At 41.0% G+C, this 18,456-nt stretch overlaps 1 protein-coding gene across 1 annotated transcript; it reads right to left on the reverse strand.

Annotated features, from left to right (window-relative positions):
* Positions 1–1,028: 1,028 nt before the first annotated feature.
* On the reverse strand, positions 1,029–18,456 carry LOC133493781 (NUAK family SNF1-like kinase 1). Its single transcript, XM_061807553.1, has 7 exons — positions 18,177–18,456; positions 10,690–10,810; positions 10,218–10,369; positions 8,310–8,375; positions 5,789–5,908; positions 5,113–5,245; positions 1,029–4,515 (listed from the first exon to the last, which is right to left on the reverse strand). The coding sequence occupies exons 1-7, from the start codon at positions 18,402–18,404 to the stop codon at positions 3,386–3,388; spliced, it is 1,950 nt and encodes a 649-aa protein (XP_061663537.1). The 5' UTR covers positions 18,405–18,456; the 3' UTR covers positions 1,029–3,385.

Raw genomic sequence — 18,456 nt, forward strand, 5'->3', positions numbered from 1 at the left:
GGGAATCAGTATCAGGAGTGTACAAAGCTTGCTTTGACATTGTAGCTTTCAATATGGCCGTCATGAAAACACCTTGCGACATCTTGCCCCTTCTTCCATTTGCTGATGCACGTTTGGACTATAAACAAGTCTTTTGAAAAAGATCATACAAAGCTCGAACTTCTTCAGAATTATATGATTATTATAATTATATATTATACATCTTCATCACGACAGTCCTCTTTGAATGTTGGTAGAATTTTTAAAAATTCTTTTAAAATTACTTATGCATGGCCTTGAGGACTAATGTATTTTATTTTTGTCAGCCTATAGAGCTCGTGCACCTACGTCACCAAAATCACGTGACTGGCCATATTGCCGGTCAAACAAAGCATTGTTCAATGCTAAGTCGGCTGGAGACGACGCGAAAATACGTCTTATAACACGACGCCCAGAGTTTTGTCCGACCTCTATGTTCAAGAACTCATCCATATGAACATGTTATAGATAATCTGACATGCATATACGCCCATTTTGGAGCAAGTGGACATGTCATTTCAAAGGCTCCAATGCAAACTTGAGCGTTTTTGATGTTTTGTGACATCTCAGCTCCCGTTTGAATCAAGACGATCACGCGAGCAAAAAAAAAAAAAAAAAAAAAAAACAAATGAAGGAAAAGGAAAGAGTTTGATTATAAACAGATGAGTATTGTTGTTTAGTATTCAGTCAAAAAATAAAAGGTCTGCTTTTGTTCACTTAGTGGTACATTTTCCCCATGTGCATCAGGGACAAGTAAGAAAGGTCTTTCGGCTGCAAGTCTTAGCCATGAACCACTTTGCCCATGGTTTACTATACTCATTATTGCATATTATTAATGTTTTACATATTTAAAGTCTGTGGAGAAATATCAGATGCTGTTAAAGAGCGAGTAAAAACCAGCCCATACGATTACTCAAATTTTATTACTTTGACTTCCTGAACCTCCCGCATGTATGAGATTGGGAGAATTTTCTAAAAAAACAAACAAACTGTCTTTTATATAACGTATATTTAATCTGGTATAAAATGTTGATTAATGTACACAAGACAGGACAGAGCAACGTCGGCATTATGTAACCAAGCGGACTGTAAGTGACTGGAGAAAATGATGATGTTGCTCTGAACTACCACAAACTCGGTGAACTAAGTGTCATATGCGTGTAAACAGTTGAATTTACTGGACATGGTTTCATTCTTGTACGCGTTATGTTTATGTCAGCCATACCAGAAGCAAGGACGCCATGTGGCTTAGTTTCATGTTGGACTTGTTTCTGATTCATTGTCAGAAATTACAGGAATCGATGAAGAATGTTGTTTGTTAAACATTTGTACACAATGTTGGGGGAATTCAAATCCGTGAGCCAGTGAAACACGAGAAAAATATTTGAATCATTGGGTGTGAAGCCTTCAAAACAAAAGAGAGTGCCTCTTATTAAAATATTTGATCCAAATCCAACTATGTGGAAAGACAAAGCTTCTATTTTTCAGCACCTCACACTCTTTACCAAAAGTTTGTTACATAGTGTCAGCCCTCCATTCCCAAAAGATGAAAATTATTACAATAAATCTGAAAAAATACCAGAGAAGTTCCACTTCTAAATAGCATGATAATCATAAATGGCCATTCATCATTTACCTCAAATCGTTTCCAGTAACTGCAGGTAAAGAACAAATGAGATGAAAAATGCAACAACATGGCCAAAGAAAATAATTAAAATATTGATTTATTACACGATACAGCATCTTTTGACTCTTTAGCAGGCCGCTGTCTGTGCCCATAAATACTCTCTCATGGTGCTTTCATTGTTGTTGAAAACACTCCATGCAATAGTTGTCATTAAGCAGTAATAGAATGAAACAACGTTTGACACTGCAATTGCACAAATCTGCACGGCCCGATGGGCGAGACGAATGCAATTCATATGTATTATGTACAATATGTATTACGAAACAGTATCAAAACAGAAGGAGAACCTGTATGACCGTTTAGAAAACTCCACTCTAGTAAATTAAGTCCCATCTTGAGAAGTCCAGAGAACTCTATCCACATGTATTACTTTGCTGTAAAGTCACTGCACTCCATGGCTTGCATCCAAAGGACAGCGGAATTGCCAGTGACCCGTTTGGGATTTAAGAAAGTCATATATGTCCAGAAAAAGTGCTTCTACTTTAGCAGCACTCAAATGCAGTTCTTTTGTCTTGTAATGATGAAAATGCTTTTAAAACTGAAAATTGGAGCTTTAAAATCCCTTGTAGAGTGAAAAACTAATGCGCCTTCTAAAATTGACAAACCACACAGGAGAGTTGTTAACAACTCTGCCAAAATTGAGTGATTCAATAAAATGGCCAAGTTTTTAAGATGAGGCTTCAACAGGTGAAAAATCAAACAAAGTGTAGACGGCAACCCCAAGTGGACAATAACAATACCTGCACACCACATGCACATTTGGTATTGTTGGGTGCTGATGAGTCTCCATGAAGCTTACAAATACAGTATACGTACACGGAGTCCAGTGAATTAAGTTGACTGATTTAGGTCTGTTAGCAAAAAAGTTATTTCTATTTGGTAAACACCATAAAGAAAAAACAAGGCTATTTTTAAAATTACTTTCAACAAAGTCCTACGTTTACAGAGTAAAATTATTAACCCTTTAAACAATTTGGGAAAACTCAAGACGATGAGGTCACATTTGGAAGTTTCTGATGTTTACTGAGAAAATTTGATGTATTTGAAACACATTGCCCCTTTGTGTAACATCACGGGAAAGTCAAAAGCAACTCTAACTATAGTAATCTTTGGTTAAATACAGCTATTTGTTTTGCAGTTGTACTGTACTGGATTGAGAAGAAGACGTTAAGATGTAACATTGTGCATGTTTGACACATTTTTGATTTTAGTCCACTAAATTCAAATGACATTTTCACCGGCTATTATCTGACGATATTTCAGCAACTTAGACTTGATTAAAACAATTGAAAATGACAAAATTCTAAGAAAACAAAATGACATTTTAGTCCAAAGACTGACTAAATGTAAATCAAAATTTGCTCTCTATTTTAAAACTGGCTCCATCCCACCCACGCAATAGATGAAACCGGAAAAGTAGCGACAGTATATATTAGTACTATCATTTATATATATTTGTCAGTTTCATGCATCCTCTTCATCACTAATAAACAATACCTAAATAAGAGCCTAAATTTAATTTTTGCCAAAGGATTATTATTAGAAATTATAATTTGCTGTCAAAATTAACACAGTCTAGAACTTCAACTACATGGATAAATTACTGTATGTTTAAAAACAAATGACTGTGATTGTACTTTATAGGTTTTTTTAAATTAGCCACCACTCCAATGTCAGGCATCACCACTTGGACTGTCGTCCTTCACCTGCTCCCCCTCTCAGATCCTCCTCTGAGCTACAAGCGCTGCGCCGGGTCCCCTGAGAAAAAACCCTGCGGTGCGATTGGGTGCTGAGGTCCAGCAGGTCGAAGGAGTCACTGGAGAAAAGGCTATCCTCGCTCACCACACTGGACGGGCGGCTTTGGCGGCCGTCGGCGCCCGTGTTGGGCTGGAGGAACTGAAGCAGAGTCTCGGGGAATGACGGGCTATCGGAAGGTGGCGGTGAGCGGCGTTCCTCTGGAAGGTCCAGGCTGCGTGAGAACTTGCCGTTCCGTTTAAGAATGCCCTTTCGTTTTCTCAGTGCGTCCGCGCAAATGGCTGGACTGGCCTCTGCTACTGGGACAAATGTCTGCTGTTTGTTCGAGCAGGGGTCTCCCGCATCACTCTCTTTGACGTCTGCTCTGGACTCCCTGCGTTGTGAGTAAGAGACACAACCTGACTCAACATCATAAGGGTTTTTAAGTATCCCCTTCTTGGGCATTTTAGAAGAAGGCTGTCTGAATGTACAGGGAGATGGAAGAGTCATGGCTTGGACCTCAGCATGTGTGAGGCCAAGTGCATGTGTTTGGTAAAGCTGGGAATCAGCAGTACCCTGGTGGGGACTTTCTTTAGGAGGGCAAAACAAAACTGAGTCAAAACTCCTCTGATGTTTAAGAATACTTTTGGGTTTCTTTCTTTCAGTGGTAGAGGCGGAGGACGGCACAGAAGCTGCTGCACCACCGCACGCTCCTTGTGTCGTCTGGGGAATGGCGTTCTCCTTGCGGGATTTTCTGACGCAGGACATTCCTCCTCGCGCTCTTCCTCCTCGCTCCGCCCGAAAAGGTAAACTGAAATAACACGGATGAGGGGGTTGACGGTTGGACTCTGGAAGGAGGCGCCCCGCTTCAGCGGCCAAACTGTTGACGAATCGATTCTGCCAGTCGATGTAGCGAGCCAGCAGCGGGGAGGGACAGTCCGGGTGTGCCGGTGAAGGGCAGTCACAGACGCTCTCGTCGTACCCCCAATTCACCCACCAGTGATTGGCTACATCCTCGATCGTGGCCCTCTCATCCACACGGACCGTCAGCAACCAGTCGATAAGCGCGCAGGCGTCTGGAGGGGTAGAAAAGTCAAGAGCTCTTTAAAAGGCAATGTGCTAATAAATTCATAACTCGTGTTTGCCTTCTGTGTTTTACGGTCATTGACATGACAGCAGTACAAGACAATGTGTTGGTTTGTGTGGACAAAGATAGTTCAAGTTCCTGATTAGAAGAAAAAAAAATGTTTTCCTTCATTTCTGCAGTAATGTACTGTTTGTTCTTTTCATATGACTAAAAAAAAAGCATGTACTCCAGTGATGTTCTGGTTATGAATTTGTATATCATTAAAGCACAAATCACCAGTTGTGAAGAGCTAATTGCGATTTTGTGTGACCACCTTAATAAGTGTGTGTTACAATTGGAAAGTCATTTTTTTTTTATCATACTGTGATGTTTAGTGGTTTTGTTTTTATTTATTACATCATTTATGAGTTACATTATATACTAATGTAAACATTTTTTCCCAAAATCAGTTGCAGTTGTTTAAAATCTACATATTTTATCTCAAAGAAAAAAAACAATATCCCTTTTCATTCACTGCTGGTGTGCCTACATTTTTGCCCACATTGTGTATGTCATAGTCAATGTGAAAGACATTGTAAAGGTGCACCTGAGGGGGGGTTGGGTCTTCGATAGCGACCTTGGCATATCTGCTCTTTAAGCATAGAGTGACTGGCCCCATCGAATGGCATACTGCTGTACACCAACGCATACAACAACACACCTAATGCCCAGCAGTCCACCTGCCATACACACACACACACACATATATTTGTTTATACATATCATGAAACAAGGCACAAAAGATTGAGCCTGAGTACATCATAGTGTATGTTTTAAAAGCTGAGCATTCATAAATAAGACCACGGATGAGATGCCAAGTCAAATCTGTATCTAGCAAGTGAAAAGCGTCTTTGTTGCTGTGATGTACTGGTGCACGTAGAGAATGGGATGCTCAATCAGCCTTTGGATGGATCAAACAGCTTTTAAAAATATCCCGTTATATAGCAGCCCTTTTCTCCTCATTTCTTCCATGACAATTTGGCCATGTTTTTGTGATTCAGTCACAACAAAATACATGTCGAGCCTGACAGTTTTTCTGCTGCGGTACGCTGGTAGATTTGCTGTGCGTGATTGTTTGGTGCATGGAGTCTGAATCGCTAACTGTATTTTTTTTTTTTTTTTTTGGGCTCGAATATTGTATCATGAATTGAGTTTATATGTAATGTGCTTATTCAGCATGTCTGCTGGCAGCTGTCCTGATACTTCGTGTTATTGTGACCTACCTCTGGTCCCTGGTATGGCAACCCAGTCACTATTTCTGGAGCAGCATAGAGCGGACTTCCACAGAAGGTCTGCAGCAGAGTGCCTTTCTGGTACGGACTGGAAAGTCCAAAGTCAGCCAGCTGCACAGTGAGGAAGAGAGAGCACAAATAAACCAGCTATTAATGGTGTTCGTTTTGAAGAATATCACTTTTTGTGTGTGTACATGGATGTGTGTAAAATCCATTGTTTATTTTAGTTATTTATTTTTGTGTGTAGGAAACTTCCTTCTAAAGAACTACCTGACACTTACATTTAAATATGGATAGTCACACAACACCCACTTAAGATAGATTTCAATCAAGACAAATGTGTTTATGTGTGAAAGAGGAGGTCCAAAGATGCCCGCCTGCTCCCAGTCACGTAATGGAACAATCGTGAGAGCCATACGCAAACACACTGAGGCTCCTCGTTATCTAAAGAGATTATTACCAAGCGGACCACAACACACTATCAATATCTTGGCGAGTAAAAGTACTTGATACTGCGGCTTCATTTCCACGGCAGTGAGTTGAGGGATGACAAGTTATCGATATGAAATAACAAGAACCATGAGTTGCAGTTTATCCTCGATAACATTGTCTGTCAGTCGTTTCACTTTAATCTAGTTTTATTTTACAGCGGTTAACTTGTCTTTATACTTATAGGAAAGTTAGGAATGTATTCTAAATGTTACTTTAAAGGGCCACTGTCATGCCTATAAACATTCTAAAATAGATATTGCAATGAAAAATACATATAACAATATTAATTTCAATGTCTATACGAAAAAATAAACATGAGCGGTGAGTGTGTCATCCATGCGTAAAGTTACGGAAGTCTCACTAGACATCGAAGTGGTAGCCATATTGTCTGCAACGTGAACAGCAGACGTCACACTGGGACATTTCCCACTGAAAACACGTAGTGGCACCTGTTATGGGAGTGGAACAACAGAGATTTTCGGATTTTTCCCACACCCTTTCTGACTCATTTTGAAGAAGAGAACATTTCACAATCGAGTGAAGTGTCCGGGGCAATGTTACCCTATCATTTCGTGCCAGATTTAGATGATATGTGGATCACTTCTAACTATCAACAGACTCCCCGACAGTATGTGTGACAATATGTAGCGTACTCAGCTGCAAGGGACGACAACGCCATAAAACGGCCCGGCTTGGCGCCGCGATGAGCCACCCTGGCTCACCGCTACGATGGCCCACCCTGTCTGAAGCCGTGATTGGTGGATGAAGAGCGGACGCGCACATCGGCACATTTAGCACCCCTGACTTCCATACGTGGATCTTTTGTTACGTTCTGAGAGAAGGATTACGTCCCCCCCAACTATTAACTTTTTAGTAGCTCTATACACACCTACCTGTCATTTGGAACCCTCAAGGCTCTTGTCCTTTGTACCTGTGCAATCCATTTTTCACGATGAACCAGGTATTTTGGAAACACATGAAGAGTAAATCCATCCTCCCAAGTATTTGAAAAATATCCAGCAATACAACGAGCCGGCATTTAGGCTAACACGAAGGAAGAAAAAGCAACCTTTCCGGATGTAAAACTGGTATAAACACACAAGGCCGCCTGAGTGGGCGTCTGCTGATAACGTCAATTCCTGCTTCTTCTCCAAAAACAAATCCCTCGAGAGGATTTTCATAGCGAGAGTTACAAAAAGCCATATACGTCAAAATTATTTTGTGTAGTGAAAAAAGGGATAGGGAGCCTTTTTTAAAAAAATTAAAAACATACAAAAAAATCATGCTTTTCCTGTCAGTGGTCCTTTAAATCACAGCTATTAAATGCAAGGATGATTATGAGAGCAACTGTTGTCTGTCTCTATGTGCCCTTCGATTGGCTGGCAACCAATTCAGGGTATACCCTGCCTCCTGCCTGTTGACAGCTGGGATAGGCTCCAGCACTCCCGCAACCCTTGCGAGGATAACGAGGTAAGAAAATAGATGGATGGAAATAGAAATGAAGGCGACACATCGTAACTCTTTGCGTTAAGCAGCTACTGTACAGCGCGGACTAAATACATTCATATAGTATGCATTCTGGGTTTCTTCCTGGAGAACGCTGCCGGTAGCAGCCAGCATGTTTGATTGCCAAGTTTCGGAAACAACGAACACCAGCTGAGCTGTCTCCACATGCGCTGAATTTTATTGGAAGCCGCTGATTGCTGAAATTGCCAGTAGATTCCTTGCATTCCCCACAGCTGGCATATATGGAATGAAATAGCCAAATAAGGCAGGGAATAACTTTTTGGTTTTCAAGCCCTTGGAACTGTATTTGTACTGGTTGTGGTTGCTTGGCTTCACAACTCACATGTCCAAATGTGTCAGTCAGTACGTTATAAAGATGAAGACTCAAGACAGCACATTCGCATTAAACCAGGTTGACAATCAATGTCTCTTTTTGTTTTTCATACTGGTTTATCATCCACAGACTGGAAGAATCATGTATCAGTTTTTGGTTGCCGTAGCTGCTTTTACATACCTTGACGTTCAGATGTTGATCCAGAAGGATGTTCTCCAACTTGAGGTCTCGATGCACGACGCCAATCTGCAAAAGATCACAAACACCTGAGAGGCTGCAAATGTCATGTCTCTCTCACCACGCAAACACAACATTCTTGAGCGGTTATTTAAGTTTGAGCCAACATTTTTTAAAACCACGAATATTCCTCTTGGGCCAGCAGGCCAGATCCAGCCCATAACTCGTGGTGCAAACATCCTTTAACAAAGTCTGCGGTATGGTAGTGGAGTACAGTTAGTGCTATTTCTAGAGGTGCTTGAAAAAAACCCAATCACTAGGTACACTTCTTAACTTCAATATTTTTGCATTTAAGCTTCAAGAAATACTTTTTAAAAAATTTTTTACACCATTTCTGGATGTTTTTATGGATGTATTGCATTGAGGTAGAAATTAATTTAATTTGTATGTGAAATGTATTTAATTGAATCATTTACTGAGGTTGGAGGGCCCAGAGAGCATTGGTTTGGTAAACCAGGGGTCGTGAGTTCGCATCCCACTGGGGCCTCCACTCCCCGAGAGGGGTTGCATCAGGAAGGGCATCCGGCGTAAAAACTGTGCCAAACAAATATGAGCGCTCATCTGCAATGTCACGCTGTGGCGACCCCTAACAGGACAAGCCGAAAGAAACTTCTACTGAGGTTGTTTTTTAAATTTTTCTATATTCAACACACTGTTAAAGTCCAAAACTGTGAGGCCAACGCTTTACCAGCTGAGCCACCGTGGCCTTAAAATAATACTAAACATAATTTCATTCTTTAATAAACCCCTAAGCCTACTATGCTACTGTATTTTAGCATTTTCATTCTCGTGAAAGTATGTTGTTATATTTTGCATTTTCATATCTCACATCATGTAATATAATAATAATAAGATAATTCAGTTACGACAGCAAACTGTAAATTGTGATCGGTTAGACCTCTGCTACACTGTGTCAAGGTCAGATTTCTGACTTTATTTCACTTAAATGATATTAAATATAGCTTTTATTTTGTTTTGAATGTGGAGATGGGATTTTGCTGCCACTCAACACAGGAGTGGTTGACTGAAACGCCCTTGCAATTTGTGCGATGGCGAAGTAGAATCCTGCTTACCGCCATTGGAAAACGAGCACAAAAGTCCCTTGAATGTAAGAAAAAGACCTGTGGCCTCATACAACTGGATGATGACTCAAAGATAAACCTAGGTTGTATCTAGATTACTTGTATTTTCATTCCTCTCAACAGTCTCTCGCTGTGGCCTGCATTGAGGAGCGGAACATTCAATAATTCATTCATGCGGGAACACTCAAGTCTATTTTGGGGCAACTTCTTCATGGGACGGGCCAAAGAAAATCCACCTTCCTGAATGCTCTAAAGCTGGAAAAGTAGCATGATAAGCTCTGTATTTGTGAAGGATTCATAACGAACTAGAGCTGCTTGAAGGAAAAGCATATAAAACACGTGCACAAAACCTGACTTTGACAATCATGTACTCGGATATTATAAATAAATAGGATTATTAGTTTCCGCTCTAAACTTGTTCACAGGCACAGGGGCTGATGTCATGAAAGGCAATACAAAGAATTGAGTCCTTTGAGGGGGCCAATAGTAAAGAAGTAAGTAAAGACAAAGCTGATTAAACAAAACGTGCGTCTTAAAGTGTGTCAGTGTGTGACTGCACACATACAATCTGTGCCTAATGGTCTCTTAACCCAACGAGATCTGAAGTCAAGTTTTGCTGCAGTATTAGGGTTAGGATTTAGCAGATTTAGCGGTACTGTATTTGCTCGCATGGTTGAATATTGCATCTGCTGATATAATTCGGCTCATGCCCAACCTATTAAAGAAAAGGATGCAAGGCTCCCTTCCATTGTGTTGCGTGTTTTTGAACCTTGTGGCAGTAGTGGACAGCCGATGTGATCTGTCTGAAGATGCTTCGGGCGTCCGTTTCCAGAAGCTTCCTCTTCTCCAGGATGTAATCGTACAGCTCTCCTTTGCTGGCGTACTCCATCACAATCACAATTTTATCCCGACTCTCAAACACTGCATTGACACAGGGGGGATATTTAGTGTCAGTTCGGCTTGAGGGGAAAAAGAACTGTGACGGTCATCAAATATTAAGAAGGTGGAAGCTCAAAACGGCTGAATCAATATGAATCTAAAAAAGAAAAGAAAATAATGAAGTGTTGCCGGTTCCTCTGTTGAAAATTAAACACTGATAGCTGCACAGACGACAGAGGACCATCAATAACAAACAACAGCAACCAATTTTAGGACAAGATCTAAATTCACAATTTTGATTTTCCTGCCTTGAAAATTTTGAATTTGATTTTGGTGATCATTTGTTACAATAATAACTTTACCTTCGAGGAAGCGTATGATGTGGGAGTGCCTGAGTGAGGAGGTAATCTCGATCTCCCTCTGGATGTGAATTTTGTCGAGCACGTCTGTGATGTGCTCTTTACGGATCGTCTTGATGGCCACCTGAGTAAAGAAAATACATTGGATGTGAGCTAATTTCCGTGGCAAACACGTCAACAGCAGCAACATTTGAAGAGTTTGTTTTCAAAACGAGACATAGGCATTTTTTTCAGATTTACGAAACTCGCGCCAAAATTATAAAGGTCCGAATAGATAATTTTGGCGCGAGTTTCGTAAATCTGAAAAAAATGCCTATGTCTCGTTTTGAAAACAAACTCTTCATTTATTGATCGACAAAGACATGGTCAGTCATGATGTTGAATGGATTGTACAGTGGTGCCTAGAGATTCGAGCAGACTGAGTTCTGAGTTTTGTTTTTGCTTTTACTTTTGAGAGCAAAAAATTGAGATACAAGCACAGTATGGTGTCAGTGAACTCCACTCACTTCACAAGAAGAGGGAGGGAGTTTGGCAGAGAGTGAACAACCCCCCCCCCCACACCTCTCATAGACCTAAAGTTGTTATTGCACTCCCAGTTGAAGCAGAGTGTAGAACTCAACATAAAAACAAAACAGTTACACATCATAAATTTAAAACAAACTTAGCTTTGCTTTAGGAACCCCCACTTAGCTTTATGCTAACAAACAATTGAAAATGCCATAAATGGACTAATGAATAGCATCATTGTCACGGAATTTTCGCTTTCAACCTTCCTCCTAAGTGCACTGAAATCAAATGCACCGTGCATCCACTAGCTAAAAACCGAGCTGGGAACAAAGACATGAATCAATACCACAGATATGATGATGCTTACATGGACATAGTAAATACAATCAATGGGTATTAGAGGTGATTATGAGGTTTTAAAGCCTGAATGGTGAATGTGAACACTCGCAGGGACAGAAGGTTGACAGCTGCACTGTTCACACTCTTTTCCTTAATCCTGAGCACTTACTGTATACCCCAATATAATCCCCAACCGGGAGGCAGACATACAACACCGTAACCGACCCACAATGTGAGCCCATAAACCTCTTTGTCGAAGGATACCTCACTTAAACAGCATATGAAACACCCGGCAGAATATTCTATTTCGTAACTACACAAACATTATGGGTGGTGACAGACACAAGAGAGTCTTTATGTGGGCTACGGTTATCAGCAGCTCATACTGTACATTGCCTACATTGCTGCATCAGCCAAGTGTAATGACGACGCTCCAGTTGCACACAGATCGTTGCGACGACGCATCATCAAAGACGTCTCGATGCCAAACTGTGAGTGCTCCGCATTTAAAGGGTGTGAGAGGAGCCGCTTTGATTGGCGGCAAGTAAAGACCGAAGTAAACACTCACACAGCACTGCGGCCCGCCCACCTTCAGATCTGCCGAGCTGCGCTGGTCTACGACATTACCACCATTTAACCCAATGAGCATGTTTTTGGATTGTGGGAGGACATGAAGTACTTATTACAGAATCAAATACATTTGCTGATTATTAAAAATATCTAAAGTGTAAAATGTTTTGACGATTTAGGAAAATATTTAAATTTAGGCCAATGATGAAAATGAAGACAAAAAGAGTACCTTTTATTTTTACTTTCCTAAATGCCTGCGGTAATAATAAGAATCGTTTCCACTGTGTGGGATCACTATCTTATCTTATCTTATTTTAAGTGTAAACACGAGCGAGACTGGAATGACACGAGTGTCCCAAGGGCGAACAGTCCTTTCTTTTGTATCTCAGCTGAAGAAAATAAACATTTATGAGCCATTCTGAAGCACAATTCACACGCTCCATCACCCCAGTCAGTTATGCAAAGACACTCCAGAGACTGATGTGACCTTCTCAAAACCAGAATGGAATTATTATTTTCTAATTCAATTCCTGAAAGCAATTGCAAAGGGTTCTTCTTGCATCCTCAAATGCACAAAACTGATGATGCATTGATGTTAGATCACAGGAATTTTGGGTGATGGGTCAAAAAGTAGATATCGTGTATTCATTGGCGGTCAGCTGATGACGCATTTGATAGAATGAAGTACGAGAGGGAGGGGCCGCATCGTCATGTGGACACTTACTTGCTCGCTCCACTCTTCTGACACAAAACTGCAACAAAAGGAAGGCAAACACTAAACACTAACATTTTGTAATTTACTTAAAGGTCAAGTGTCATCTTTATAAACATTCTAAAATAGATATTGAAATGAAAAATACATATAACATTATTCACTTCAATGTCTACACGAAAAAATAAATATGAGCGGAGAGCGCATCATCCATGCGCAAAGTTGCGGAAGTCTCATTCGACATCCAAGTGGTCGCCATCTTGGCTGCATTTACTGTCCGTGACGTCAGCCCGGACATTCGCCATTGAAAACACGTTGTGGCCCCTATTGTGGGACACGCCCCTTCAGACACAGAAGCTCTTTTCGTAGAAGAGAACATCTCACAATCGAGTGAAGTGTCAGGGGCAATATTACCCTGCTGTTTCGAGCAGTATTTAGAGGATATGCGGATCACTTCTAATTAACAACAGACTCCCCGACAGTATGACAGTATGCAGCATAGCGATCACAACGCTGTGGCCCGGGTGCGACGAGCCAATCAGGGCTTCGGCCAGGGTGGCACTGAGGTGGCTCATCGCGGCGCCGAAAATGAGCCACCCCGGCTGAAGCCGTGACCGGCGAACGGGGCACCGAAGCCGTGACCAGCAGACGTGGCGGCGACAAACTCCCAGACAGTATGTATGAGCCAGCCTGGCTGAAGTCGTGATCGTCCACGAGGCACGACGCGGCAGCCTTCGCCGGTGAGCCCAACGCGGAAGCTGTCCCGTCCTTTGCACCCGTGCAATCAATTTTTCACGACGAACCGGGCCTCATGGAAACTTATGAAGGGTAAATCCATCCTCCCGAGTGTTCGAGCAATATCCAGCAATGCAACGAGCTGGCATTTTGGCTAACACGAAGGAACAACGAGCTCCCTTCCCGCATGTAAAACTAATAGAAACAAACGAGTCCACTGGAGTGCACTCCCGCCATGTACGTCACTTCCTGCTTCTTCTCAAAAACAAATTGCTCGAGAGGATTTTCATGGCGGGTGTTACAAAAAGCCATATAGGTCAAAATCACGTTTTGTGGTAAAAAAACGTATGGGTCCATACTGGCTGCCATTTTTTTCATTAATAACATACTAAAAATCATCCATTTCATGACACTTGACTTTAAAGCATTCACAAACGTAAACTTTGAAGTACAAACCTATTTCACTGTAGAATTTACTGATAACTATAGTACAAACATTTTTGGTAGCTTCTTTTCATATGGAGCATTGTTCTTCAAAATGACATGAAATAATTGTACAATATTCCAATATCTTTTTTTTTCCATTTGAAAAGCACATTTTGTACGCAATATAACAAAATACAATGAATAAATAAAACACGAATCTCCAGTCGACATAAATAAATCCTGTGAAGCCACGCGGTTCCCAGAATGCATTGCACAATTCGGAATGATTGTAGTAATTAAGATGTTAATTAATAGTTTTTAATTAAAATGATTAATTATTAATCATGCGTTTGTCCTTACATTATCAACAGTTTGTTAAATGTCTGCCCTGTTAAACATTTATCGTTGATTTATGTTGCACTGTTTTCCCCTTAACCTTAACTTTGACTTTTGTTTTTTGTGTTAAAGGCCAAAAGGACACTGACGATTACAATCAAGACTCTGAAAGTCCTGAGGAACAATATCTGCAATATCTGAGCACAATTTTAGCTCAGTCTTACTCATTAGTCGTTTTGATGGTATTGTTATTTGATTTTAAAATTATCTATGGTAGTTACATAAAATGCTGTTATAGTGAAGTAGAACAGGGCTATTTAATTTACCACCCAAAACAGCTATTTCATGTAAACTTTGCATTTTTAAACTGTATGATATACGTGGTTGTTCTATTAAGATTTGGAAAGTTAAAAACTCAGGCAACCCACCTTTGAGAATTTTTCTGTGAAAAACTACCGAGTGCTAGTTTCAGTGTGTTTGGATCAAAAAGCAGAGGAAGAGACATTTCTGGGCATTGTTCTTCAGTATTGAGGCTATTGAGAGCATTTTTAAATGGACATGTGCACGTGTGACCTCATGGAAGAAAATGTGTCACATTGAGTATGTATCACGTCTCTGTGTAACCTCCACAAAGTACACTTCCGACTTACAATATTTCATTGTGCATCCAAAATAATATCCGGCCTGCGAGACGCGAGCCTACAGATCAACAAACGAAAGAATTAGCTGCTACTCAACATGGGTGTCAGTCATACAGATGTAATGAGATATGTATTACTTTTCAGCTTATATTGTTCAAACACTATGGCCAAGTCAAAGACAAACTGTCATTGTAGTACTACTCCAGTTAGAATGCTACAAAATGGATGGATAATATGTATGAACGTCTTTCATCTTTGAATCAAGAGTCTTACACCACTAAAGAGTTTTGAAACAGTGGACACTATTTTACAAAATGCTCACACCAATGTAGGGATTTGTCTGTTCACACACATAATAAAAATGTGTTTTTATCATTTGACAAATTATTTTAATTTTGCAGTGGCACGGTGATGACTGGTTAGAGCGTTGGCCTCACAGTTTTGAGGACTTGGGTTCAAATCCCAGCCCTGGCTGTGTGGAGTTTGCGTATTCTCCCCGTGCCTGTGTGGCGTTTTCTCCAGGCACTCCAGTTTCCTCACACGTCCCAAAAGTTATTGCAATAATTGGAGCCTCAAAATTGCCCGTAGGTGTGAACATGAGTTTCAATGGTTGGTTCAATCTGCCTTGTGATTGGCTGGCAACCAGTTCAGGCTGGACCCTGCCACCTGCCCAAATATTGCTGGGATAGGCTCCAGCACTCCCGCGACCCTTATGAGGATAAGCATCTCAGAAAATGCATAGATGGATTTTAATTTTGCAAGAAAAAGCAAACAAATTGAAGTTTAGAAAGATGGAAGATTCTAATTCGGGATGAGACAGTACTGATGTTAGTATTAGCACAAATACTGTAATTGTATTTGAGAAAAAAAAATGCTCCATCAAAAAAACAAAAAACAAAAAAAACAAAAACAAAACACTATAGCAGCTTGACATATTGTACCACAGCACAGAAGCCAGGATATACATGTTATGGAGGCATATTTAGGTAAACATAGATGACAACATATTTAGCCCAATGCAAATTATGCCCTTGAAATATGGATGATGAACTCCACTCAGGTCGTGATGAACGCGGCCACTTTGAGAGTTGTGGGGAGAGGTTGTCCGACAAACACGGGTAGTTTTTGTTGGCCCAGGTTTTCATACATTTGCAGAAGCAGGTAGCGTTGTTAACATGGAAAAAGGGGGAAACAACATCCTTTTCAAAAGGGGCATACAGTACAGTACTTATTTATGTTGAAGACTGCACACAAGTAGAATCGTTATTAAATAAGCACACTTGTGCTTCAGAGCTCCACACATAAATGCCAAACATGACTCAAGCCAAGAGTTGTGGGTCTCTCTCTCTCTCTGTGTCGCTCACATTTTTACAAATGTATTCTTATAATTATTATTATTATTTTCACCTTGGAAACATTTGCATCCTGTAACAACAGCACCACTGACCTCCTTCTTGTTCTCCCTGTGGTCACTATCAAACAACAGCCCCTTCAGTCCCGTTTCCAAATATAATGTCTGTTTTGTTGCAAAGAATCCTTGGTATGTGCACACTTATGGTGCAAGGAATTCAGCATTTACCCTTGCCCTGCTGAAACCCACCCACCGACCGCACACTCTCCAACACTCACACGTTTGCAAAGATCATTCGTTTTCCGGAAACTACCCTTATCCTTAGCAGGTCTGCGATTTATGGAGCAGCCAGCCAGGGAAATTGCGCCAAATTTTACCCCAATAAGTCTCTGAACAAAAAGGATTATCCCTATCACTGTGTTTGTTTACTACAAAGTCTGAAAGGCATTTGGGGCGGATGGAGTCTCTTCCTCTTTGTGCTGGGATCACAGCACAGCAACATATTAAAAGGTTGACGGCACGCAAAAAAATAGCAGAAAATTAAGTGTGGCACCAAATTCAGTTTAAGATTATTATTTAAAATTTAATGTTTAGCTGGACTCACTCTGTGTGAGTGTGTTTGTATGCCGAGTCAAACTGTATTGTGCGGGAGACCTATTGTGGAAAAGTTTATCCTCTTGTTCAAGTATTGAGTGAGTCAGTCCAAAGGCATCTCAGCCTGGTAGCGCAGGAAGCAAGCGCAGCATCCTCACCATGAGATCACATCCAGTTGTACACACTATGAACGTGCGGTACAGGAATAGAAGTCAAGTTGGAGAACACAGTATGTTTACCTAGAAAAAGAATGATTGGACTACAAGGAAAGGAGTGATTCAGATGGGATCCAAATTGGTGTAAAAAAAAAAAAGTCAAAGGTGTACAAAAGTAATAACGCTGAGCAAGGGTCCCTCACTGTACTTTGAAGCATAATTATTGGGGAAATTGTCTGATAAATAGGACCAGTTCAATGTACACAAACATAACATATTGGGTACATTTTGCAATCGAAGTGGGAAAATCTTTCCAAGTTGGCGCTAGCATGCGTTCAAAACTAGCCATAAATGCGATAGCAATGAAATGTAATTATGTTTTATGATGGGGCAATGACGATGTTCCCCAACAAAATAAAATTGCTAAGTGAAAAGAAGCGCAACTGCATTCTGCGCTTAGTGCAGTGCAAACAACAACAATGGAGCTCAGTGTCTGGCTACCAGGTGTCATGACTCGACATGTTTTGTTTTTTTAAGTATTGTGGTGCAAAAACAACTTTCTGCTGCACTTAAACGGCTTTTCCTGGGTTTTCAGATGATACCAAAACAATAAAAATAGCCTTTATTAGTGTTTCATACGATATTAGTTCTCACTGTTGAATCTGTGACTCTTATGCTCTCCCAACAAATTATTAATATTGCGCTTTCCTGAAAAGAAAAGACTTTCCTTTTTGTCATTAAATCTGTTCCGGTTAAAACAAAACACAAGTTTTTTTTTGTTTTTTTTTTTACCCATTTAACTCGACTAAAAGTGAACCAAACTGTAATTTTTGGCATGCCAATTACACATGATTGTGTTTTACCCGTTATAACCGACCCAGTGAGCGTAACCATGACAACAGCGAAAACAAAGTTAGACACCCTTGATCTGGATGGATGCACAGGATGGACTTTCCCAAATTGGTCCCTCTTCCGTTGGGAAACAAGCCACTAAATCCTCTGTGAAACCGTACAGAAACACCCTCATCTTTCCGTGGTATATTTTGAAAGCAATCCTGCACGATTGCCCTCTCTGATGAGGGTTTTCGGTGAAATGGCCTCTGGCAAAATAACGGTGCGCTTACCGTGTCCAGGCTTGCTCTGTCCACCGCCTTCTTCACTTTGCCGTAGGTGCCCTTCCCCAGCGTCTCCAGCAGCTCGTAGCGGTGCTTCAAGTTGTGTTTGTGCTGGTGCTTTTTCACCTCCGGCGCATCCACGTCGGAGAGCCTCCGACGAGAGTCCCGCCGGCAGCCGAACTCCGAGCGGTCGCCGGTGTTCATCACGCCTCTGCTGTCCCCGTCTCGCCTGCCCATCGTGCCAGACGAGCCGGCCCACACGCGATACAGCACGATCCCGCCGCACTAA

Source organism: Syngnathoides biaculeatus, chromosome 2, assembly GCF_019802595.1.
Source record: "Syngnathoides biaculeatus isolate LvHL_M chromosome 2, ASM1980259v1, whole genome shotgun sequence".
NCBI classification, from domain to species: Eukaryota; Metazoa; Chordata; class Actinopteri; order Syngnathiformes; family Syngnathidae; genus Syngnathoides; species Syngnathoides biaculeatus.